The sequence below is a fragment of the Pezoporus occidentalis genome, unplaced genomic scaffold (genome assembly GCF_034315485.1).
Source record: "Pezoporus occidentalis ecotype Australia unplaced genomic scaffold, CSIRO_AGI_Poc_V1 ctg106, whole genome shotgun sequence".
Lineage (NCBI taxonomy): Eukaryota > Metazoa > Chordata > Aves > Psittaciformes > Psittacidae > Pezoporus > Pezoporus occidentalis.
This window is the reverse complement of record NW_026912843.1, coordinates 50,333-68,903: the sequence shown is the minus strand read 5'-3', so window position 1 is coordinate 68,903 and position 18,571 is coordinate 50,333. Positions and strand designations below refer to the sequence as shown.

At 44.3% G+C, this 18,571-nt stretch overlaps 1 protein-coding gene and 1 non-coding gene across 9 annotated transcripts in view; both read right to left on the bottom strand.

Annotated features, from left to right (window-relative positions):
* The window catches only part of IARS1 (isoleucyl-tRNA synthetase 1), a 109,031-nt gene extending 97,425 nt beyond the window's left edge, over nt 1-11,606 (bottom strand). For 6 of the 8 annotated variants that reach the window (XM_062619976.1, XM_062620018.1, XM_062620027.1 and 3 more), the window contains exons 1-6: nt 11,477-11,606; nt 8,982-9,072; nt 6,644-6,763; nt 5,978-6,134; nt 5,391-5,510; nt 2,520-2,602 (exon numbers count right to left, since the gene is read on the bottom strand). In XM_062619976.1, coding sequence (XP_062475960.1) covers nt 2,520-2,602; nt 5,391-5,510; nt 5,978-6,134; nt 6,644-6,762 — 479 coding nt within the window. In that variant the 5' untranslated portion in view covers nt 6,763; nt 8,982-9,072; nt 11,477-11,606. Of the gene's footprint in view, nt 1-2,519; nt 2,603-5,390; nt 5,511-5,977; nt 6,135-6,643; nt 6,764-8,981; nt 9,073-10,618; nt 10,713-11,476 lie in introns of those variants that run through there. The other 2 variants (XM_062619983.1, XM_062620037.1) reach the window with 2 other exon arrangements.
* LOC134164852 (small nucleolar RNA SNORA84) lies at nt 8,280-8,414 on the bottom strand. The gene has a single exon (XR_009965290.1). It is a non-coding gene; the product is annotated as a small nucleolar RNA SNORA84 (small nucleolar RNA).
* Nucleotides 11,607-18,571: the final 6,965 nt, after the last annotated feature.

The following is an 18,571-nucleotide window of genomic DNA, read 5'->3' as shown; positions in this document are numbered from 1 at the left end:
CTGAGCTTGTACAGTACCTATACAAACCATAGATATCTTTAATTTCTGAGTCCTTAACTATGTCAAGACTAAACAATTTGAATAAAATCAGCCACCGCTGGAAACAATATTTCAGAGAAAGCCAGAAATTCCACTTGAGATCACACGAGAACTCCAAGCCTCACAGGGGAGGGGGGTGGTGGTGGAGGCAAAATACTCCACCTGAACAGATAGGTCCAGCTGATTAAAAAAAAAAAGACAAAATCCTTACCATATTTTAACTACAAAAATCCATGGTTGCCATGCTCACGGCCATTATTATCATCAATGACTTTTTCCTGGGACAAAGAGCAGCATTCTACTCCCACAGGCAGAACAAAACAAAATGATAAAACCACTAGACAGGCCAATATGGTCACCAGGTTACAGTCAGTGAAGAAATTAATCTGCAATTTCTCTTTCATACTTAGCTGGACACTAAAGGTCTCAAAGAGGTTTTGTATATATATTTAAAAAGAACTATTAAAAAAATCAAATCATAGAATGGTTTGGGTTGGAAAGGACCTTCAGATTGTCCAGTTCCAATCACCTGCCAACAGGCAGGGATACCTCCCACTAAGCCATGTCACTCAAGACTCCGTCCAACCTGGCCTTGAACGCTGCCAGGGATGGAGCAGTCACCACTTCTTCAGGCAACTTGTGCCAGTGCCTCACCACCCTCACAGTAAAGAGCTTCTTCCTTGTATCCAATCTGAATCTCCCATTTACATTTAAACCCATCACCCCTTGTCCTATTGCTACAGTAGCTGACTCCCTCTCCAGCATCCTTGTAGGCCCCCTTCAGATACTGAAAGCTGCTCTGAGATCTCTATGTAGCTTCTCTTCTCCAGGCTGAACAGCCCCAATTTTCTCCCTTTGTATGGGAGGTGCAGTAGAACTGCCTAGGTAACAATCTATTTTTTTAATTGTACATTACCCTGTCAAAAGCACTAACTTCAGCTACAGTGCTCTCTTTAAGCATTAGCTCCCTTAGCCTTGAAACCTGCATCCCACGCTCCTTTCCCATTTCTCTCCTCCAGCCATTCCACGCAAACACCAGTGGTTCCACCTCCTGTTCTACTAGAGAGCAAGCTGCCAACAGCACTGTAATGTGACCCTTTGAGACTTAGATGACTTTCCAGAAAACACATTTTTAAAATCCTGGTTTTAAAACATGTATTTCACCGCATTATTACACAGAAATGCAACAGCATCAGGAAGCAAAAAACTAAGAAGTTGACTGCCTACATATTTCCTAAAAATCTCATGCCACAGAGATTTCAGATCCAAACCTTTTATTTTAGAGTCTGTATCCAGAGCAAGCATTAGAGGAGGTCACTGCTGGAAGCCAGATGAAAGACTGGAGATTTTCTTTCAAAGGGAGAAAAAGAAGAAGCACACCAACCAACCACAAAAGGCTTGGGCTGTTGAGAAAGACCCTGCAGCTAGTTCCAGTCAAGTATGCTTTTTAAACCACCCTTGGAAGATGCTAGTTAAACAGAATTTTAGGTGCCACTAAGGATTTTTATAACTTATAAAAAGGTTTATTGTCAGTCAGCTTTTTAGCTTAGATATGCAGGGTTTCTTTGGCTAACTTAAACATCTGCTTCCCTTCTCACTGTCTTTTCAATGCTCACTGACATTTCAGCCCTCTACATCAGTTTCACAGACTTGTAGAAGTTCTGTCAATCCTTTAATGTAACTATATGTAACTAACTATACAATCACAAGTTATTAGTAAAACTAATATTGAAGTACATCAATAATACTTTAATATGTACATAATTTGCTTTTCAACGGCTTTTTGTCAGCATATGCTCTACTAAACTTTCCCCTGTAATTCAGCTTGTAACTCTATCCCCCGAATGACTGAATGTCACTATCTCTTCAGTGTTAGTTCAATTTGATTAGCCTTAATCTATAAGTCTTGTCTTTCAGAATTCCAACAGTCACCCTGAATATATTGCCAAAATACTCAAACTTCACTTAGCTCTGCACCAGGAGCCCAAGACAGTTATCAAACTATGCTGCCAAGAAAAAGATAACAGCAGATTCCCAGTCTCTTCAGACTTGAAGAAGAGGTTTAGTGCTAAAGCAAGTTTGGATAGTTTGGCAATTGCAGCTGACAGTGTGAGGAACATCAAGAATGCAGAAATACAATGGAATTTCCTAAACCAAGCAAGGAAGATATGAGGAGATCTTCAGAATTGCTTTTAAATTGACACAGATTAGTAAGATTTCATGGCTCAGTAGAAGCGGTACTGTTGAATTTTATTGTGAAGAACCCTGCTACCTTGAAGAAAAAAAATCACGGCAATTAATTCTATCACTTCAACATCAAGAGATTTCACATCACCTTAATTACTCTGTCCACTGTTTATCTGGATTTGGCATGTTTCAAAGTTCCAGTGATATATGGACTGACATCTTTACAATAATTGAAGCCTTCTTAACATTTCAAATTTATAAAGCATACATGCAATGTATGTAAGTTAACTTACCACACAGACTCCATGAACTCAGGATAAAGAGTTTTATAGTCATTTTCAAAATCAATCCAGCGTCCTAATCTGGTAACACTGAACTGTTAAGAAACAAACACACAAATTGGAAATTTATTGTGATCTTTCAAGATGCCTTTCAATATTTATTCTGTGAAACAGCTTGATTAACCGTAGTGTTTGTCCCATACCAATGAAACACATATAGGAAATATTTTAGCCTGGCAATGGTAACAAAGTGTGTATTTAAACTGGCAAAGAATGAAATAAGCAAAGAATGAAACTACAAACATAATTGCTTAGAAAAAAGGTCACACAAGAAGCAAATATGTTCAAGGCTACTGAAGAGAAACAGCGGATCATTTGCATCATTCATCAAACAGAAATGGTGGATCACTCAAGGTTCAGGTGAGGTTCAAGTGCCTGAAAATTGCTTTTGATTACAGTGGTCTTGCTTCTATTTTTAAAGCTACTCACTGCAGAGACAGACAAAATCCAGACCCCACAGTCTATCAGCTTTCACTTACATGAAAACATGATGTAATTCAAAGACAAAGAAATGCTGAAAGAAATTGGTATGTCACAAGAAGTTATCAAAACTTATTCAAAGCCAACTACCCAAATAGCTATTACAGGGCTGCCCACAACCACAAGACTGACAGATGTCAGTCCTGACTCAGGACAGATTATGGTCACATCTGTTGGCACAAAGTATAAAAACTAATGAGTAATAAGCTAGCTATGGGATTCACTTGGACAAGTGGTACCCTCTTGCTAATGTCACAACTATCAGAACCCCCAGCTCTGCAAATAACCACAGACACCTGTTCCAATACTGTTAGACACAGACCATGCTCAGTGTCAAATCAGTAAAGTGAAAACAAAGCAAATGAAGTCTCCCACCTCTATATTTTCACATAATACCTGAAGTATATCAGTTTTGATTCTGACCTTTAAGCCACTCTGACATCCCACTATTAAGATCCAAAGCCTAGGACTGATCAGTAGAAGGATCCATGAAGTTGATCCACTGAAAGGTCTTATACATCCAAGGAACCTTTCATATATTTCATAAGCTTCAAACATTCGTTAGCCACTCCAGAGAGAAAATAAACACTATCTCCAATAAGAATGTTTGGAATGCCTAACATTATCCCAAAATACCTGAATTTATTACCGGCCAAATCACAAACAAGATACTTAAATTTCATTACTTTTATTATTAATCAAAAAACATATGTCTGTAAAAATACACACATATACATGCACAAGTTTTCGCACAAACCAAAATACAAATCTATTTACCATCTAAAAGACTTAAATATTTGGACTAATCAGCACTGCAAAAATACCAGTTGCTGAAGACACAGAAAGTTAAAAGGAACAGCTATGGAAAACAACACATGAACCAGAATTAATCTTTATATTTCTATTTTAAAAAGGCAACAAAAAATCATTGATGATGTTTTTGAAATACAAGATTTCAGAGTATACATGAACGCTGTATTTTTGAAAAAACAAATTCTGTGCTTTTCATCCAGCCACTTGCTTAGATTTAAGTCACAGCTATTCTGCAAAAGGCAGTTGCAGTTTCTTTGGATACTGCCATTAACTTCAGAATACACCCAAGGGCAAGAAGCAAGTGATACTGAAGTAAGAAATCGCTATTTCAATCAAAAGAAATACAGCAGGACTAAAGAACATACAGAGGCTTGTGATGACGTAGAACAGCTTCTGCATGAGGAAGAACTAAAGAATTAGCGCTATCCTGGCTAGGAAAAGACATAACCAATAGTGAAGATACAGATTTACTGGAAACTGTATTATAGAAGAGCTCTTCAAACGGTGTGTAGGAATGCCTTAGTGCATATACCTAGATTAAAAATGTAGCTAGAGAAATTCATGAGGGAAAATAAAAATATGTTAGGGATTATAAACTTTGAAGAAAAAAAAAATATTTGGCCTAGGAAGGCCTTATGTCATAAAGGCTGAAAAGATATGGTCTGTTCTTCCACCCTTCCTTTGGCACTTGCTATTGCATGCTGCCACTATGATATAACAGCACAGCTGGGAAAGCACCTGAGCCTCTCCTCAGCTCCAGAAAGCCTCATCTTTCACTTCAGAGACATATTAGGCTGACAATAAATAAAGTACTGGGCTAAATGTACTTCATTCTGGCCACAGTGCTAAGGAAAAATTTAAGAAGCATCAGGTTCTCTGTATGAGACTAATATTATTCAGTCTTAGGAAAAAAACAAACCTGTGCCTCTCAAGAAAATACCTAATCCATCTACTTGGAACAGTTCTTCAGTCTCAAGAGTCTGCACAGAGAAATGCTCTCCCTCTCACTATATTCATGGGATGCAAGATTTAGACCAATATTTTCTTGGAAGATTGAGGGCTAGAACTTCTGCTGTTCCAGAAATACAAGCTACAGTTCTACACTTCAGCAATTACAAGACTGCAGGGAGGCAGAAAAGCCCAGAGGTTAACGTGCATTTTCTTTATGAGGTTCATTTGAAAACCAAATTCAGATCTTACTTTGAATTTTCCAAACAGAGAAGACATGAAGAAAGAAATAACTTGTTCAAGATATCTATTATATGCTCAATATATCTAGTTAGACATTTTGAGCTTCAGGTTACCTTAAAGTAACCTTGTCTGGACATCACAGCAGTCTCCCTTTTCTGAGCCCATAATGTTCCTTCTGTTCCCCTTTTAGGATCACCAGTGAGAAACACAGAAGCTAAAGGCATGAGATTTATGCAAGTAATCAAATAGACAGAAGAATGAAGCTCACCCCAGCTGAAAATCACCTGCACACACACAATTAGAAGCATACAGCAGAATATACATCAAGTCTTCACTTACCTCCCATTCCTTTGAGTATCTCATCACAATTCCTCTGCACTGGTTGTTGTATTCCTCAATCCCCATCTTTGCCACATCCTCTGGCCCTTTAATGCCTAAGGTCTTATCAATCTCGTATTCCTGGGAGCATTGAAAACAACCAGACAAAAAAAACATGCTGTCATCAAAAGCTTTCAGGATTTCCCTATTCACGCTTTGTGTATTCTAATGAGGCTAAAAGGCCTCCTTTATCCCTTTGAGATTTCATGAGTATTGCACCTGAACTAAGCAGATATTTCAAAGGGTAACCCTGGTGTGATTGTTTCTCTCCTATCTTCAGAAAAATCATATACATACCAAATAAACAAATGTTTATAGGAATTAACAGCGCCTGAAGAAGGGCAGGCGACTCATAGGAAGCACACACAAGTAGACATCACCACACAGGCAAAAGCCAGAGCAACACAGTGGACAAAGAACTTCCTTTTTTTTTTTTTAAAAATCAAAAAAGCCAGGCACGAAAGCAATAGAAATGTGATTGATAAGAAGGTAACAGCACGCAAATAGGAACCAACAGAAATATCTGCAGACAGATTTATTACACATACCACAGGTAAGCCATGGCAATCCCACCCAAACCTTCTGTCAACATGAAAACCACTCTGATGAGCAAATCTGGTCACTATGTCTTTAATGGTTCCTGCAAGAATATGGCCATAGTGTGGAAGCCCAGTAGCAAATGGAGGCCCGTCGTAGAAGTTAAACCTACAACACAAGACAACATTCTGAATTAAAAAACTAAGCATCAAATCTTCTAACAGAGTACCTGTATGCTTATGCTTCTTACATCTTAATAGGTCAACATCAATTTCTTCCTCTTTTATTATCAGTCAGCAGAGGTACTACATTGGCTGTGGGACTAAAGAGAACACTTCAATTCATTGAGTTCCTTCTGATTGCCAGTTCCACCAAGATTACTACTGAAAATACCAGTGTGCTGCTCCACAACCGGCAGATACAGGAAAGAGTTGCCCTTGCAGATTTTTCTTATAATCCCACCAAATAGGAAATTAGTTTTATTACTACTGCCTGAAAACTGTTGATACTTCACAAAGCGAAACACAAATGGTCACTGACACAGCGACAGCAGCATTAGCCAAGGCTATCTGCAAAGGGAGCAGCTGTTGTTAACAGAACTGAGGCGATAAAAAATTACAGCTAAACCAACCTTGCACTGTCACACACAGCTGCTACAGCTTCTAACAGGTTCTTACCTAGGCCTGTTCTTTGATTGCTTTAGGCACTCCCGGAAACAATTCAGATTTTTCCACAGTTCCAGTATCTTCTCTTCCTCTTTTGGAAAGTTTATGTTTTCTGGAACTTGTTGAACCATTCTTTCCCAGCAACAACCAAGCAGAGAAAAGAAAATACATATTGAACACAAGTGAGAAAAAATGACAAACACAGTTTATTGTCTTCCAAACCCGTATCACCAAACCACATCCCATTTTTTTCCCCCCAAAGAGTTTGATTCAATACATTTTTTATTATACTTCTTTTTTTGTTTCTTCCATGTAGCCAAGCCAACATTCTCAGATGCTCCTAAAAGAAGCTAGACTTCAGACAGCACACTTGAAATGCATTGCCACGACAGATAAACACGTGAGAAGAATTCAAACAGAAGAGGAAAAAGCTCGAATGCCTCATCTCCGAGTCTTGAAAATCTCTAACTTCCAGAAAATTGGCAACACTCCTAATCTCTTTCTGGCCTCTTCTGGGCGTTTTCTTCAGTTTTACAAGTACGTCAGAACTAAACTTCTTGCTGGCCATTTCCTGAAGGCCTTTTTTTATTTGATGGATTTTGGCCACTAGAGCCTAAAGCCATTCCTCAATTCTGGGTAAGTCAACGAAAATCACTACAAGCAAAATTATGTATAAGCAACATAAGGAAGAGAATTCTCAACATCATTAGAAACACACAATAGAGCTGCCTGGTGTTCCAGACATGCTGAAAGATTCAAAGGGGTCACATTTCAAAAAAATGCTGCAGCAAACACTAAGTAAGAATAAAGATATTTAAGACAGAGTCCCATAACAGAAGAAAACTGTTTAAGGACGTTGTAATAGATGACAGCAGAAAAGAAACAGGCTTGCCCACCACTAACTTTACTGCTGCTGCCCCTCGGCACTTACACCAAAATGAGCTGAGCAATAGAACAGCCTAAAGTTTTGGTTTCATTGTAGAATTACAACTAATGGCACATGGACAGAGTCTTCTGATTTACTCAGTTTTCTCAAATAGTAACCATAAGCACCAACAAATGCAAATGCATGAAGAAAATACAAGTTACAGTTGACAGGCTGCTTGGTAGTGCTAAAGTTCCAAAACATGTACTTAAATGGAAACCAAAACGCCAGAAAAATCATTACCTCAATGCTTGAACACTTATGAAGCGTGCCCCAAATGAAACCAACAGACAAATCCCACCATTCATACTTTTTATTAGCAGAGAGAATCATCTGTCATACAAATCCAAATTATCAAATAAGACAAGAAATTCATTGAGAAATGGACAACCCAGTACACACGACACCACAGATGGAGAGGAAATTACTGCATACACAACTTTTTCTTCGGTACAAAAGATTTCTTCGTATCTTAAAACACTAATGAGGCCATGCCATTTCTCAATAATTTGATCACAGCTACAAGATCACAGAGACAATGGAGATAATACAAAAAATCACCTTAAACATTATTTCCTACAAGCTAGCTGACTTGAGGATCTGCACATTTTACTTCTATCAAGCTCAGCCTTTGCAGTCTAATGGTAACTGCAAAAGTTTTGGCAACTGGCCCAGCTGTCAAGTCCCTATAATCTAATAAATTAGATGCAGGTTTCAGGTTTGGTCTGTAACTGTGACCAGGCTATGGAAGCTGCTCACATATCACAGGCTCCATGCGTAAATCACAGCATCACTTTCGGCCCATTCCTACCAACTGAAGCACTGTACGCACCAACCAGTGTCCAGTAACCACAGGGCACAAATTCATACTCCATCTGATCAATATTACATAAGTTTATTATGTCAGAATTAGGGAAATAAAAAACATTACTGATGAGAATTAATATGTAACAGTCACTACAGGTCAATTTTTTCAAGTTACAAAGCAGAATTTGAAACGGATTGACCTAAAACACAAACCATTTCTAAAATCTGTCTAAGGCTCAACCTCAGCTGAGCAAAAAGGCAAAGAATTTTGTGTACAAGAAAAGCATCATCAGTCTATAGACAGAGGTATGAATAACTCTGCATATCTACAGAAAAATAGTTCATTACTATCTATAAGCAATCTAGGTACTTTAAAAAAAAAATTAGAAAAAAAATTCAAGGCCAACTCATTACTTAGAACGCAGACCGAGTGAAAATATCACAAGCGATGTTACAGAAATCATTATACAAAAGCATCTAATAAAGCAGCGCTTTGGGACACACATTAGTAAACACAAGCGGGGTTTGTCTTTCTGCTTTCCTATTCAGTTTCTGCTGAAAAGAAATACTAAAGTTTGAAACAACACACCACTGGGGAACTTTTTCAAGTACACTCACGTTTTCTAAAAGATAACAACATTCAATAGGAAAGGTGTCAAATTCTGTAGATTGTACCACAGCAGTCTCAAACTTCGGCTGGGCTTCTTATCTAGAAGAAAAAAAAATTAACAAGCATTAAAATCAGAAAACTCAGATGTCCGTTTTAATAGTAAGATTATTTATTTTTAATCAGTACATTTTTTAATCAATTAGGATGTCACAATGAATGAACCAGTATTTTAGGAATTCGTTGGATTTAACACACATCACATACAGACAGATGGTTAAAACAAAGTGGATTTGAAGATATTGCTAATTTTGTCAACTGAAAAACAGAAAAGAGAGAGAATCAGAATGAATTAAAAGTGTACAAACAATCTCCTAATTTCAAGGGGTTTATGGTCAGTCTCTAATCCTTGTTCCAGGCACCTTCTTACACAAACTACTAAGCTAAGAGACCTAAGCGCAAACTTCCCTTCAGAAATGAGAAGACTTCTTTCTCCACCTACAGATGCCCTCCCCAGAGTTACACAACATGCTGTTTTACATGCACACAGAACCAGACTCTGCCTTTTCAGGTACTGAGCTTTGAGACAAGGCAATTTCTGGGGTAACAATCTTGTAAGCTGTACATCTGATAATCAGAAACATCCATTTTCTAGAACTGATGGAAACAACCAAGTTTAAAATATAAGGAATAATAGATGGGAACAGAACACTAAGCAAACAAAGGTTTGCTTCTGAAAACCTTGGGCTAATGCCTTATCTATGCCTTATATGGAATAAAACTCCAACACTAATAGAAGGCCTGGGAATGGGTGAGGAAAAAACCAAACAAATCATGCACACCTAGCTTTAAAACCTCTCCAACTGAGGCATCTCACCCTACTCTAACCACAACTTCATATAAACCACCAGAAGGATACAAAGCTGCCACCCTCATGGCCAGTCTCCCCAGTACTGCAATTTGTAAGCGTAATTACTTCAGGAAAGAACCATGGTCTTCTTCACAGAAGTTTGGGGGTTGATGGTAACATTGAAGATTTATATTTACACCCTATTCATAGCAGACTGATAATGGCCTGATTTTCAACTGTTCTATTTGATGGGTCATGAAACTGAGGAATTACAGATTTTTCTTACAATACACGCCAAAGTGAGCAAATTAGAAAACTAAACTGGGAAACTATAAAATGATATCTTCAAGTTTCTAAACAGGTAAATTCATTCTACTCAAGATGAGCCCAAGGACAGGTTAGGGAAAGTGTATCAAGATTAATCCATCTCAACATATCACATCAAAGATGGACCACAGCCCATCTGTCTCCCAGTACAGAAGGTTTCTTTTTATGCTGAAACACTGATTAAAAACTTGCTGAAACAGTGAGTAGATTCATAAATACTATGTTCAGACCCAAATATATGTAATACTACACAAGAACTCAACTTTACTCTGCCTTATATCTTAAGCAATTCTTCCTTTTGCCTTCATACTGCCTTGATTAAAAGTGTAGAATTCGTCATCATCAAAAAAAACAACAAAAAAATAGGTTATTTTGAAATAACTTTGAACTATGTATTTAAAATAGACAGAAACTAGTGTTATTTGACTCAGTGAGCGCTGTTGCTGTGTGCCAGCAGAACCCTGCCCTTACCTGACAGCTGCTTCCTAAGCATGTCACCGACAAACTTAAAACATCTGCACTTTCTCCAGCTCCCAGAAGACTCCCGGGGTGGGGGAGCAACATTTGCTGAAGACAGAGTATCACAGCTATCACAGCTAGTGTGCCTTCCTCGGAAACTTCCCTTCTATTATAAGGATGCTGAAGTGGAATGCTTAAGACATACCACACAAGGAATTTTAGATTATTTGTTCAAATAATTACGGAAATTAAACCTCGACTGGTACTGAAGTCCGCAATAAGAAAGCTGGTTAACCTTTAGTAAGCAACTACTTTAAGTAATCACTAAACTCCGGGGTGGGGGGGAAATCTGAAGAGCACCCAGGGGAGTAAAATACATTATATGCAAACATAACGTTACACGTACAACACACATTTTGGAACACCTGAAAAGACGCTAACGCCGAAACCCAGGAGGGAGCCAGCCAGCCCGGCCGCTTCCCCGTTAATGGGCTCCATAGCTCCGGGCGGCGAGAAGAGAGGCACCAGCTGCACCGAGCAGGAGCGGACCAGCAGCATACCCAAAGCCCAAACCATCTGCACAGACCATACAGCCAGCAGGACCGGCACGCCACGTAAGAGCCACCTGTTTTCTGTGACACTCTAAAAGGTGCCTCCCGGCACCGGCGCCAGCACGAACCGCTTCCGAAAACTCCGCAGCGCCCCCGGTAGCCGACGCCACCCCGGCCTCAAAGCTGTGAGCGGACCCCCGAGCCTCACTAGCACGCCTTTGACCGGCGATAGACAGAAAGAAGGTGCGGGAGGCTCAGGAGAGCAATCACAAGGACAGGAGGGGACAGGACAGAAGCCGGTCCAACCACCACCGCTCACCTCCGTACAGCCTGTCCCGCAATGATGCAACCGCGCCCGGGAAAGCATGACCGGAAACACCGGTGGGCACACCCGGCTGCGTCGGCCAATCAGCGCGTTGCACACTTCGGCTGCAATAAGGCGGCCTCCAATTGGCCACGCGGACGCCCCTAAGGGTGAAATAAACTCGGAGCTCAGGACAGCCTTCCAGAAGTGTGCCCGGAGCCCAAACCATCTGCTTAGACCAAAATCCCAGGGAGCTTTGCTGGGGTCCTCTCCATAACCAGTGTCCACGGGGGTCCCATGGGACATACCTCAGAAGCATCACCTTGCCTCTTAAAGATTTGGAGATACTGTTTCTGATGTGAATACAACATAAGTCCCCTTCTTTCCCAAGTAGAAAAATCAAACCAAACTTGCAGATGGGTTCCCATATGTCAAAGGAAGCATAAGAAGTTGAAAAAATATTATTGCTGGCTGTCAACCACAGCATTGTGAAATGGCAAAACGTTTCCTTCCACCTGGAGAATGCACTGAAAGCAGCTGTGGCTAAGGCTCCCAGTGGAAAATGGGAGAGAGCCCCAGGAGGTGATGAAGTGAGATGTGCTCTCTTCTCAGCCTGCACACCTGAGCCCCTAACCAAACACAGCATGGTGAACAGCACTGGGATCAACAACACCCTCAGCAGCTCAGCTGCCTCTGTGTAACGATTTTCAATTGCTCTTAAAACTTCTATACCAATACAAATGTAAGTGATCAATAAAAACTAGCTTTCACTTTTGATTTTCAGGACTCAGCAGTCTGAACAGGGCAGTGTCTGCGGACACAGCAGTCGTGTTCAGCAGAATTCTCACCTGCACAAAGCAGCACGAGTGTTTTCTACACAGACTTTCATGCATCACTCTACAACACCTAAAAGAGTAACTCGACATGCATCAAACTGAGAAATAACACAGAACATGTGAACTGAGCCCAGACAAAGCAGGACTGACCAACAGGACAGGGGCAGACTGGGGGATGTGATTGTCAGCATAAGGTCTCCAGTATAAGCAGGATGCAGACTCCTGCCAGTGTGGATCCAGGATGATCTATATCCAGGAGAGAGGTTTGAGGTGGCAGAAATCTGTTTAACCCATATTGCTTTCTAAAAGCATACATGGAAAAGGAGGAATATTCTGTGACAGCTCAGAACCAGAAGGAGGACTTGGATCATACACCTTTATTCTGTCACATTTTAGGTTTTTTGGGTTGCATGTTTGGGTGTTTTTTAAATCTACTAAGTGTCATTAAATAATGAAGATAGGTAGGTAAGAGAGGAACAAAATGCAGAGAAGAATAAATAATTCAAAGATTTTTCTCATCATTATGGACCTTTTCTATACCTAGAAAGCTCTCTCCACTATGCAGACAGATGAGTATTACTTTCAGGAAGCTGTGGATTTAATTTAAGAGTAGTTTCTGATAATTTAGTTTGAACTTCCCTCCCTCCCCCTGCACCCCCTCCCTGTACTGTAAGTTTACTTTAAAAAGTCACCAACAGCTTCAGAGCACTTTGTGCGCTATTCCTTTATAAACATACAATTTATCAACTCTGGAAGTGCTGCAGCCTCCCCCTGCTTTCACATTCCTTCACTTCACAGAGGTTACATGTTTTTAGACTTGTGCTTGCTCCAGTGCCAAGTCCTTCAGTTTTGGATTTTAATTTATAAAACATACAGGTGATAAGGCCTTCAGGAGTCTGAATACCATATAATTTCTGAATGGAATTTAACATAAACACTGCTTTAAAAATATGGACTCTTAAGCAATAAAATACAAATGTTGACAATCTGTTGTGTACAATGTTGACTCTGCAGTTGCCACACATTCAGATTTCCATCCTGTTCCCCCCTATAAGTTTGCACTAGTAAATAGTTTTTTCATGTACCTTATTACAGTACATCAAGTCTAGTGTCCTTATGCATGGCCTTTAATTGAAACTGTTCGGGCCACAACACTCAGCTCATTCTTCATAAACAAACTGACCGTGAAGGGGTGAATATGGAAAAAGGGAAGTCACGGTCAGATTTGTTAGTGCAGTAGCTGCACACAGAGGGATCAAGGCCAAGCACAACTGGGACAATCCCTGAACTGTATGAACGCATGTCTCTGCTCTATTTTTCACAAAATACTTTTGAAAGAGCATCTGGAAAGATTAAAGGGAAGACACAAACCCCCTGAAAGCCCCAAGAGGGGACTCCCCTCTAGCTAAACGCGCCGTCAGACCCCCTAGCACCCTAACCGTTCTCTCCGTTTCGGCCCGGCCTCAGCGCCTCTATCGCGGCGGCTGCCACGGGTGGGGACCGGCCTCGCCGTCCCTCAGGCGGGCTTGTGCCGGTAATCGGCGGCTGTCAAGGGATCCTTCCCGCTCCACCGCCGGAGCGGGTCAGATGGGAGGGAACCCCTGAAGCGTGAGGCAGCCTGCCGGGCGCGTCCTCCCCTCCCCGCTCGCTGAGGGGGAAGGAGCGGCCACGCTCCCTCAGGCACGGGCACCATTTTGTGGGCTACCATCGGGAAGACAGCCGTTCCACGGAGGTGGCGCCAGGCTCAGGCGGGAGATACGGAGCAAGTGGGGCATCAGGTGCTAACACACGGGCCCACAGCCGGCGGACACCAGGCACACACATGCCCCCCCACACACCCCCGTTAAGAAGCGACTCTACTCGTGCCTCTTACGCCACACCGTACCTCATGGGCGGCTTACGCATTTTACGTACCGCCACTGACGCGAAAGGGAGAACAACCGCGCTGGCGCGTGGCACTGAGCGTAAACAGCATTCGTGAATAGGGGATGAACAAAATAACGCTCGCGCAGCACTGAGCCAAACCAAAACACCCCGGATGGGGGAGGAAGATCCCGGGACTAACCCGGGAGACACGAGCCCGCTGCCCGGTGCCACTCGTCGTGCCGCAGAGCGCTCGTGCCCACCGGGCATGGCAGGCAAGGTTTAGCGAGGACTGGCTTGCTCAACAGAGACTGTGCTTCTCTCCCCTCGCGCCCCCCTCCCGGGCAGTTGGATTGCGCCGGGGATATAAGTAGGCTGTGTGGGTGCGCGCCGCTAGGCGAGGGGTGGCGGTCGCGTTTCAGTCAGTGTCCCGCGCCCTCAGCTATCGCTCCCCCCGGGCCTCGCCTCGGACCGCCGTGCCCCGGCGGAGCGCACACAGCCCGGTGCCGGCCGGTCGGAGAGTACTGAGACCATCTCTCCGCGGCAGCGGCTTGGAGCCGCTCAAGCTGCCCCTCAGCCCGCAGCCCTTCAGCCAGGCTATGCACTGTAAACCGGCTCCGCTCAAGAAAAAAACGGAGCGGATCGTGAAGAGGTAGAGGCGCCCCGGGAGGCCCCCGTGAGCGGGGACGCAGCAGGGCTCTTGGGAACCGGCCGCTCAGCCGGGGGCAGAAGGGGGAGAAAGCGGACAAGGGCGACGGCGGCGCTGAACCTGCTCGGCGAGGCTGTCCCGGCGGCTCGGAGCATGTGAGAGCCGAGATGCTGCGACGCGCGGAGCTGGTGGTGTGCGGCGGGGCGCGGCGGCCGCCCTGGGAGCGCGCCCGTGGCGAGGGGGTGCCAGGAGGAGGCTCCCCGCCGCCGCTGAAGGGCGGCGAGCCCCGGCGGGGCGGCAGCAGGTCGCGATGGCCTCCTGGGCGGCGCGGGAGACACCCCGGCGTGTCGCGGAAGCTGCTGGGCAGCCGCACGCACAGCCACTACCAGCACTGGCAGCACCAGCAGCAGCTGCAGCAGCACTGCCGCGCCTTCCGCCGCTGCCAGCGGCCGCGGGTGCTGCTCTCCCTGAGGCCCGTCAACGTCTTGGGCAGGCGGGCGCCGGGCATGCGGGCGCCCCGCAACACCAACCAGTTCCTGATGCGGGAGAAGTACCAGCTCATGCACCTGCGCTCGGACTCGGTGGGTACCGAGAGCGGTGGGTCGGACTGCGAGATGGACCCGCTGGACATGGACTCCTATCTGGGGGTGCTGGAGAACGCCCGCGGGGCGCTGATGGAGTGCACTGGGGAGGCCAGGCCCGCCTCCCGCCCGTCCGCCCAGTGCCCCACCGGGAGCGGTGTGGCCGCGGGCCCGCTGCAGGAGGAGAGCCAGCAGTACTTCCCCTCCGAGGACGATGTGATCGAGAGCGAGCTCTTCATGGAGAGGGACTTCGACGAGTTCTGCAGCAGGATCGCCTGAGCCCCGCGGCCGGGCGCTGTCGGGCCGGGCTCCTGCATCTTCCCCTGGCCGGTTTTTGGGGGTTGGGGGGGTCTACTCGCCGTGAAACCTCTCGGGGGAGCAGGAGAAGTTTATTTATTTCTCAGTCACCCCTTTGCATTTTCGTCTGGGGGGCTGGCTAATTTTATAAAGGTGTGTGTGTAAGCAGGGGGAAACCCTGCACCTCCCTTGGAAATAAAGCGAACTTTTCTGCTGGCGAGCTCGGAGCCGTCCGCGCTTTGCTTACGGGGGTGAGAGGACCGCTGCTGCCCGCCTCGGGGCACCGATGGGGGGGGTGCTGGGTTGGCTCTCCCGGCCCTTTCTCCTCCAAAGTCACCACGGAAAAGTTAAGAGGCGTTCCTGGCGCTCGCCCCTGTTTCTAATTTACTACGGAGAAGTTCAGTGATCGCTGCGGACGGGAGAGGAAAGCCCTTTCCCCGCTGGGGGGGGCGGAAGGGAGCTGGAGAGGAACGGCGACGGGAAAACAAACTGCAACGGGGGAACGAACAGCGCGCCGGGGGGAGGAGGGGAAGGACGGCCTCGGCCCCGCTCCAGCACGCACCGCCGGGGATGGGGGGATGAACACGCCGCGGGGTATTGACTGTTTCCCGGGGGACAGGGAACGCAACCGAACCCTAATGGTCTCCGGGCACCAGTTCCTGGTGCCATGGCTGCTCTGGGTTCCTGCGGCTATTGGAGCGTTTTCATGGCTGCCTTGTACTTATGACAGCGGGGGGTTTATTCCCGTTTTACCAACTACAGCAGGGGAAGAAATATCTAGAACGATATTTAAAGGGCCTCTGCACACCGAAGAATGCAGCCACCTACCAGCTGAACCAAGCGCTGCTGAGGCAATAGCGAGGTTTCTGTTTTACACTTACCGTGGAGGGAACAAAGAAGGTAACCATCAAACTCACCAAACCCTTGAAAGGGAAGTGGGAGGCATCCATTCAAGGTAGGGGGAAATTAGCAGTTACTTTACAAAACAGGTAACATTCCTGGAACTTGTTGCCACAGGAGAAGATGGGAGCACACTGTTTCCACTAGATTAAACAAACTGGTGATAGCATGTCCGTGGACATGCAGGCACACAGCACCAGTGATCAGTGCTGGGGTAGCAGGAAAGGAGCAGGGATAGGAGAAGCAGCTCCTCACACAGCCCAGCCTGTGAGCACCCGTGCTGCTGAGCCAGAACACCGGCCCTGTGAGACACAGGTCTCATCTAAAGCCTTTCTTACATTCTCAACCCCAACTACAGCACAACTATTGCACGCTTGGAGACGGGTATCTCGGAATCATTTTTCCATGTGCCTTCTTTTCCCTGCAGCACGGTGTCAGCTGTCACATGCCTTGTGCTTTTCACTAGGTAAAGACATACGTGAGAAGTTCGTAGTTAGGAACATTGCTGTCCCTCCTCTAATACATGCCTGCGAACTCGAGGACAGACATCTGCCCTTCCATGTCAGAACAAGTGTGATGTTGAGAGACAGAGCCAGATAATACCTTTTACAATTAGAGACCCAGAGACAGGAGTTTATCCTCACAAAGGAAACCAAAATTTAAGGCAAAATATTTGAAATTTCTAGTACATCAGTTGCATTCCTATGAAATGCAACATCCAAATACACAATTTTCTTCACCTTTCCTAAGAAACAAAGCTGATGAACACACTAACATCAAGATTTTATTTGCAAATGGCACATACATACACATATAAACTTAAGGCAATATAGTAAATTTGTTAGATGCAAAACATAGCTGTTACTGGCAACGGGAGGTTTTATTAGAACTATGATTATACAGGGAATTTCACTCAATGGGAAGCTGTTTTAGAAGAGAGGTAAAGGGATAAACCCCACACACAGGTAAATCAAACCAGGAAAACTGCAAAGATTTGGTGTTGAAGCAGCTTGTGTTTTATTAATGAATCTAGATCTGGTGTAACACGTTAATGGTTTGAATGCGTGCTCTTTTTTTTTTTCCTGACTTGCAATTCCAACAGGTGTGATAAAAACCTCCGAACACTTACTTCAAACTTGGCTTTTGTTCTGTAGTACTGCTGGTAAATTTGTCTCCTAGTATGGATCTGCTTGAACACCAGTGAAGCAGTGGAGGAGTGTAAATTAATAGAACAGCATAGGAACATAATTACAGGTCACATACTGCCTTACAGAACTGTTTGGAGAGCAAGCCCTGTGTTCTCACCTCTAGACAGAGTGACTTGCCATGAACAATCCATTCCTACCAAAGCTCTAGATGTACACAATGGCACCATCCCTCCCCACCCCCAGATTCCCTGCAGTACTCACCACCAATTCAGATTGCAGGGCCCTGTGAAGGGCAGGAGCACCAGACACCACTTCAGCCTGTTCATCAGTCATGGAAGAAGGAGGGAAAGAAAGATGACACAAATGGGATTCCCCTTGTCTTCTGAGTCAGTACAGAGCTGAAACATAGATGTGTTTGGCCACACACCAAGCAAAGCTGATACCAGCACCTTCAGTGAGGAAACCTCGCATATTGCCCTTCATCTCCATGCTCTCATATTCACTTTCTTACTCCACACCTATGCAGTTACCCTTGTCTCACCAGCAAGCCCCATTCCTCTTAAAGACCTTTTCTTGGTGTGTTACTTGTATGACTCAGATCTGGCTTAATAATTTCTTTTTTTCCTGTTTCCTTCCTTTATCACTTGAATTGCAAATTTCTCAAATGTTTGGGAAGTACCTCCCTTGTAATGGATGCAACCACAAATAACAACTTAGTAGTAAGTCTGAAAGCACTTTACAAAGCTGAAATTCAAAACATAACGAAGTTAGTCAACATCAAACCTGGGAAAAGAAACCAAAAGCTTACTTCAGAAGGTCACTGATCAACCCACTGG